The sequence below is a fragment of the Zingiber officinale genome, chromosome 5B (genome assembly GCF_018446385.1).
Source record: "Zingiber officinale cultivar Zhangliang chromosome 5B, Zo_v1.1, whole genome shotgun sequence".
In the NCBI taxonomy this organism is placed as follows: domain Eukaryota; kingdom Viridiplantae; phylum Streptophyta; class Magnoliopsida; order Zingiberales; family Zingiberaceae; genus Zingiber; species Zingiber officinale.
The window spans coordinates 119,983,451-119,990,455 of record NC_055995.1 but is presented as its reverse complement, the minus strand read 5'-3'; the positions used below and the strand labels follow the sequence as shown (position 1 = coordinate 119,990,455).

At 36.0% G+C, this 7,005-nt stretch overlaps 1 protein-coding gene across 1 annotated transcript; it reads left to right on the top strand.

The window, feature by feature from the left end:
• Positions 1–231: 231 nt before the first annotated feature.
• Positions 232–5,858, top strand: LOC121986988. Its single transcript, XM_042540908.1, has 6 exons — positions 232–518; positions 3,796–3,848; positions 3,987–5,017; positions 5,365–5,550; positions 5,632–5,724; positions 5,802–5,858. Exons 1-6 carry the CDS (start codon positions 232–234, stop codon positions 5,856–5,858), a joined length of 1,707 nt encoding a protein of 568 aa, XP_042396842.1.
• Positions 5,859–7,005: the final 1,147 nt, after the last annotated feature.

Here is a 7,005-nt window from a genome sequence, read left to right as displayed (position 1 = left end):
GTGAGGTCCAACTCACCTACCAAGAACTTATAATAAGGTCTCTCTTGTCCATAAGATTTTGACTAGAGGATCTGCACTAATTATGGATCGACTGGACTATGGATTGGGCCTGAAAAGTGCCCTTTTGTTCTTTTGCACCTTGTTGGATCATTACATATATTATCCTAACTGAATGAGGCCCATCTCGAGCGTAAATTCGGCCCATTAAACAAGCACACAAAAGGCATCCCGATGGTCGCCGCCGTTCCCGCCTATCGCCGTCGATGGCCTCCGGTTGCAGGACGCCTTCCTGAATCGTATGATGCAACGTCGCGAGCGACCCCGAGTGTCTCAGCGGACTGTGTCGTGATTGGCGGCGGAATCAACAGACTCTGCACGGCGCAGTCGTTTTTAACGAATGCCTGGGCGGCGCCGGAGGTGAAGGAACAGTTAAATCGGCGGCAACATCACCACCATCGAGAGGGATGTCTTCCAGCCTTCCGATACCATGCTCTCCATGCCAACGACAACGCAGCGCTGTAGGCCGTGGGCATGGAGATACAATATTATGATTGATCCAGGGGTTAGAAATATTGATTAGTCAAAATTTATAATACGTGGATAACAAACTTGGTCAAGAAATATCATACGTGGCTCTTTTAAAATTTCGAAGAGGAAAGTAGTCGGTTGCATATAGGCAAACATCCAAAGAAGTCGGATTTGCTTTACAGGAAGTTAGAATTCCAATAGGAACTAGATAATATTCAAAGATCTCTCGGTTTACGTATTAAGAAATTCAACAATAAAAGGTGATGGTTACAAATCATAGCCTCCTCCCTTATGAGAAGTTATAATTGCATTATCTCTGAAAATTCATACCGCTGCCGTCCATTGATATCGTCGGACGATAAGAAAATTTCAGAGCGACGCAAGACGATGAGAGGAGGCTTCAGCCTCCCCCACCTGGACGCTGCCTTCGCCACTGTGCGTTTGTCGCGTTTGTGTGGTGCGTCCGCGTCAGCGTCATGCAGGTGCTGAGGTGCAGGAGAACAAGGCATTTTTTTCATCATATTCTTAGGGGGCGTTTGGTTCTTTCCTAGGAATAGGAATCGGAATGAGAATCATTGTAGTGTGGAATGGGAATGTGTATGAACATGGATATCACTCTTAAAAGTAATGTTTGGTTAGTTGCATATTTTCTATCGGAATAAATCAAAATTTCCTTTTTTACCCTTAAAGGAAAATAAAAGAAAAAATTAGATGAGAGAGAAAGATGAATGAGAGAGAAAAATATGATGAAAGAGAATGATAAGAGAGAAAGTATGATGAGAGAGAAAGTGTGATGAGAAAAAATAAAGAGAGAGAAAGTGTGATGAGAGAGAATGAGAAAAGAGAGTGTGATAGAAGAGAGCATGATGAGAGAAGATGAGAGAGAAAATATAATGTGAGAGAAAGTATGATGGGAGAGGATGAAGAGAGAGAAAATATAATGAGAAAAAATGAGGAGAGAGAGCGTGATGAGAGAGATTGAGGAGAGAGAAAGTATGGTGAGAGAGAAAATATGATGAGAGAGAAAGTATGATGAAAAAAAAGAGAATAATGAGTGTGATGTGAGAAATTGAGGAAAGAGAAAGTATGATGAGAGAGAAAGTATGTTGAGGAAAAAAAAGGAGGGAGTGTGACAAGAGAGATTGAGGAGAGAGAAAGTGTGATGAGAGCGAAAGTGTGATGAAAAAAAAAGAGAAAAGAGAGTGTGATGGTAGAGATTGAGGAGAGAGAAAGTATGATGAGAGAGAAAGTATGCTGAGAAAAAAGAAGGAAGAGAGTGCGATGGAAGAGATTGAGGAGAGAGAAAGTATGATAAGAGATAAAGTGTAATGAGAAAAAAAGAGGAAAGAGAGTGTGATAGGAGAGATTAAGGAGAGAGAAAGTGTGTGGTAAAATGATCAGAGAGAAAATATGATGAGAGAGAACAAGGAGAGAGAAGTGATATGAAAGAAAAAATAAATAAATATATTTTGATATTTGATATTAAGGGAGAAAATTTAAGTTTTAGGTCAAGGGTATTTTTGGAATAAGGGAATATTTTGATTGATGAAAATAAGGTAATAACTCATTAAAGGGGAGGTACATGGGAATGAGTTATTACCCAATTTCAAGGATTCATTCCTTTATTTGTATTCTTATTCCTATAATCCAAACATTAACAATGACAATCAATGATTCTCATTCCCATTCCCTACTCTTATTCCCCTAAACCAAACGCCCCCTTACTTCCTTAATTTTTTTAATTAAATAATACATAACTTGGTGGTAAGTGGGCCCACGTTAAATAAATAAAATAATTATAAAAAAGTGAAAACATTAAACACGACATCTTCTTTTATTTTCTATAATTCGATGCTGATTTGCCTCTTCGCTGCTACTTCACAGAACGGCGACGGAAACCCTAAAGGCCTAAATCCCTAATCTCTTCCTCTCCCACTCCAACTCTCCTCCAACTCCAAGGCTCTAGAGTCTAAGGCTCCAATCCTCCAACCAAGTCTCTAAGTGCGGTAGTCGGTGCTTCTGAGCGACTGAGCCTCGGTGGAGTCGCGGTCTCGCGAACCTGCAGGCTGCAGTCTCGCTCGCGAACAACCAAGCGGCAAGCGGCGGCGGCGCTGCGGTGGCAGTAGTCTCCATTCTCCAACCGGCAACTGGATCTCTAAGGCTCCAAGCTCCAACGTCATTTCTCCATAAGGTTTGAACTTTGAATTTAGATTTGTTGTGTTTTATTTTTTTTTATATAGTTTGATTTTTTTTGAAAATGTACATAATACCATTTTTGGGTACTTGGTAGTTTTCCATTATTATTTGATTTTTTTTTTTGTAAAATGTATAGAATTGCATTTGTACATTTTTCCATTATGTAATTTATTAACGTTTATTAAAGTTTTAGTTTATGAAAGTTTTAGTTTTAATGTACAGAATTGTATTTGTACATTTTTTCCATTACATAATTTATTAACGTTTATTAATGTTTTAGTTTATTAAAGTTTTAGTTTTAATATACAGAATTACATTTGTACATTTTTCCATTATATAATTTATTAAAGTTTAGTTTTCTATTGCATTTGTAGTAGTAGTATATTAAAGTTTTAGTTCAACATATATTTTTTCATTACATAATTTATTTTTAGTTATTTATTTGTATAGGATATGGAGAGATTTTTTAAACGAACTCATAGTTCCGGGCCTTCCGGCTCTAGCTCCTCTAATGAGCCGAATGTTATTGAACAAGTGGAAAATCAATCCCGTGTAGAATTAAATTTGAATGATATTGTTAGTGATCCGGGATTACGAAAACCAATTGAAGACTTTGATATTGCTATTCAAGATCAAGCTCGAAGAGAGTATGTGCTCCGAGGGCCTTGTCAACCAAATGGTCATGTGTATCCGAAAACAACTTTTGGTAATCAAGAAAGAAGTTTTCAAGGAACTTGGTATAAAAAATATACATGGCTAGAGTATAGCATATCAAAAGATGCTGCATTTTGCTTTTGGTGTTATCTTTTCAAACCGTTAAATAAAGAAAATGTAGATAATGCCTTTATAAAAGATGGATACAACAATTGGAAAAGGGCATTAGAAAGATTCAATCGTCATATGGGGACTGTGAATAGCTGTCACAATGAAGCTAGAATACAATTTGAGGCTTTTCAAGATCAAAGGCATAGTGTGGAGAATATTTTACGAGTACATAGTCGCGATATGGAAATTGATTATCGCACTCGTTTAACAGCAATGTTGGATGTGACACGCTTTTTATTGAAGCAGGGGTTACCTTTTCAAGGACACGATGAGTCAACTAGCTAGTTCTTCAAATAGAGGTAATTTTCTTGAGTTGCTTGAATGGTATAGTCAACGAAATGAAGAGGTTTCTAAAGTTATAAAACAAAATGCTCCTGCAAACAATCAATTGACTTCCCCAAAAATTCAAAAGGATTTAACACGTGCTTGTGCTTCAGAGATCACACTTGCTATAATCAATGATATTGGAGATAAATTCTTTTCTTTGATGGTTGATGAGGCTCGGGACAGTTCAGTGAAGGTGCATATGGGAATTGTTTTGAGGTATGTGAATAAAGAAGGATGTGTGATTGAACGATTTCTTGCGGTTGTGCATGTGCCTGACATTAGTTCTCATTCTTTGAAAATGGCTATTGATACTTTATTTGTGCAACATGGTTTATCATTATCTAGATTGAGAGGCCAAGGATATGATGGAGCTTCAAATATGCGTGGCGAATTTAATGGATTGAAATCCCTGATACTACAAGAAAATCCATTTGCAATGTATGTTCATTGTTTCTCTCATCAGCTCCAATTAGTTCTTGTTGCTATTGCCCATGACAATTTTACTATGAGTAAATTTTTTGGGTATATAACCATGATTGTGAATATATCTGGAGCATCTTGTAAGAGGAGAGATCAACTTAGAAAGATTCAACATGATAAGATAATTGTTGAATTGGAAAGTGGAGAAATTACTAGTGGAAAAGGAAAAAATCAAGAAACTAGTTTAGCAAGACCTGGAGATACTCGTTGGGGATCACACTACTTAACATTACTTCGTTTATGCTCTATGTGGTCTTCAGTGATAGAAGTGTTAGGAAATATACATGATGATGCCTCTTTTTCTGTGAATAAAGGTGTTGCCGCAGGTTTAATTGAGAAGATGGAGAGTTATCAATTTGTTTTTGTGTTACATTTGATGAAGTATATATTGGGAATTACAAATGAGTTATCACTTTCCCTACAACAAGGGGATCAAAATATTGTTCAAGCCATGTCCTTGGTTAGAAGTGTGAAATGTCGACTACAAGACTTCAGGGAAGATGGATGGCAGATAATTTTGGAACAAGTTAACACATTTTCTGAATTGAATATGATTCCAATACTTGATATGGAGGACAACATGCTAACTCGTGGACATGGTAGGCGTAGAGGGCAACTCATCACCAATTTTCATCATTATCGTGTGGAGATTTTTTGTCAGGTATTATTTCTAAAAATCTTTTTTTTTGTTAAAGAGATTTCATTGAGTATTAATGTTATCATGGTTGCAAATTTGAATGCTAGGTTGTTGATTTAATTATACAAGAGATGAATAATCGGTTTTCAGAAGTTAGTACGGATTTACTTGGTTGCATATCATGTCTTCATCCAAGAAATTCTTTCTCTCAATTTGATGTTCACAAACTCATCCATCTTGCTGATTTTTATCCCGAGGACTTTTGTGGTACTAATTATTTATTTTTGGAACAACAACTTATGAGTTACTTTTATAATCTGCGGGATGATCCTTACTTTTCTTCAATTGATGACTTGGGAATTCTTGCTCAGAAATTGGTTGCGACTGAAAAACATTTGGTGTTCCCATTGGTTTATCGTATGATAGAGTTGGCATTAGTTTTACCAGTTGCAACTGCTTCGGTTGAACGAGTTTTTTCTACAATGAAGACTATGAAGACTGTGAAGACTGATTTACGCAATAGAATGGGAGATGAATGGATGAATGACAGTCTAGTTGTATACATTGAAAAAGACATTTTTTTCTACAATTGAAAATGAGCAAATATTACAATATTTTCAACAAATGCAATCTCGTAGAATCCAATTGCCTCCTCTTGTATCGACTCGTCGACCGTCGCAGTCGCAGACTTCTGTGCCAACCAGGAAATGAAGCTCACCTATGGAAGAAAGGTAGACTAATCTTTCCTAAACTTCTAGTTTTTTTCTCTTGCAAGTTAGATTAAATGTTCTCAATGTTACTTTATCAGGTTATGGAGAATCAGTCGAGTATTAAGTGGGACAATGGAAAGACTCTCGAGTTCTAGTATCTTGGACTCTTGGTAAACTCTAACAATATCATTTCAATCACATATTGTAAGTATTAGTATTGCAGCCTGTTATATAGTTTAAATGAGAATCTTAAGTGTTCAATAAGATCAATTGGTTGTGGTTAACTTAATAGGCTAAATGGCTAATAGCTTTTGCATGGAGAGTGTTTTATTTTGTTAGTCATCAAGTGGGTTGCAAAATGAGATGTAGACCTATTTCTTATTGCTTCTATATTGACAGAAACATTTGCTATTAAACTGTTCTTTGTTCATCGTTGATTCCTCAAAATTCTGAACCTCTTTTTTTTGCTCTGTTCTACGCTCTCTCTCATAAAAATTCCGTGCATATTACAATATATGTGAGTGACGTTCATGTTTATTTGGCTGCAGTTTCTGTAGTAACGTATATTATGCAAGAGTTGGAGCCTTGGAGGGATCAGCACAGTGGAAATGAATAGACTAGAGTCTAGAGCTTAACTCCTTTGTCCGTTAGATTTCAGATTTCATATGTATAGTTTCTGCAGTATTGTATATTATGTAAGAGACTAAGAGTTGATGTAAAACTTTAATTATTAAATATTTTTATTTAGTCGTAAAAAAATATCTGTACAATTCAGCCCCCCTGAATTTTTTTTTCTGGTTCCGCCCCTGATTGGAGTTAAACTTACTTTTGAAGAATTATAGCCGTCAAAATAAAGGGACACAAGCTTCAAAATGAAGAGACACCACCATTAAAGGATTCAATTAATGAAGAATAAGATATTTTTTTTTCTATGTAAAAAGATATTTGCTCCAAGAGACAAAGGTATGCAATCAAAAGAATCAATTAAGCAACAATTATTTCTTCGCCCATTATTTCAACTCTGACTTTAACGTCGGAGTAGTTGTTTTCAGGGGCAACCCACTCTTAGACTAAGATGGACTCTATTATATTTGAGAGGTGTCTTTAGACAAACGTCTTATAATTTGTACTTATTTATTCGATAAATAAAGTTTTGCCAATTGAGTATACATTCTTTATGTGTATGATTTTATCTTAAATTTATTTACTGAATGCCCGTTATATAATTCACAACATGAGAAAACTTATAATTGAATCACAATTTGTCAGCATCTTTACATGTGTAATTTTGAAAGTATTGAA

What these genes read in the sequence shown, in the direction of transcription:
- LOC121986988 (XM_042540908.1), top strand. Translation starts at nt 232, where the DNA reads ATGGTCGCCGCCGTTCCCGCCTATCGCCGTCGATGGCCTCCGGTTGCA. An exon ending in GTGTGGAGATTTTTTGTCAG is followed by an intron (nt 5,018 to 5,364) that starts GTATTATTTCTA and finishes ATTCTTGCTCAG; the next exon opens with AAATTGGTTGCGACTGAAAA. An exon ending in AGCTCACCTATGGAAGAAAG is followed by an intron (nt 5,725 to 5,801) that starts GTAGACTAATCT and finishes TTACTTTATCAG; the next exon opens with GTTATGGAGAATCAGTCGAG.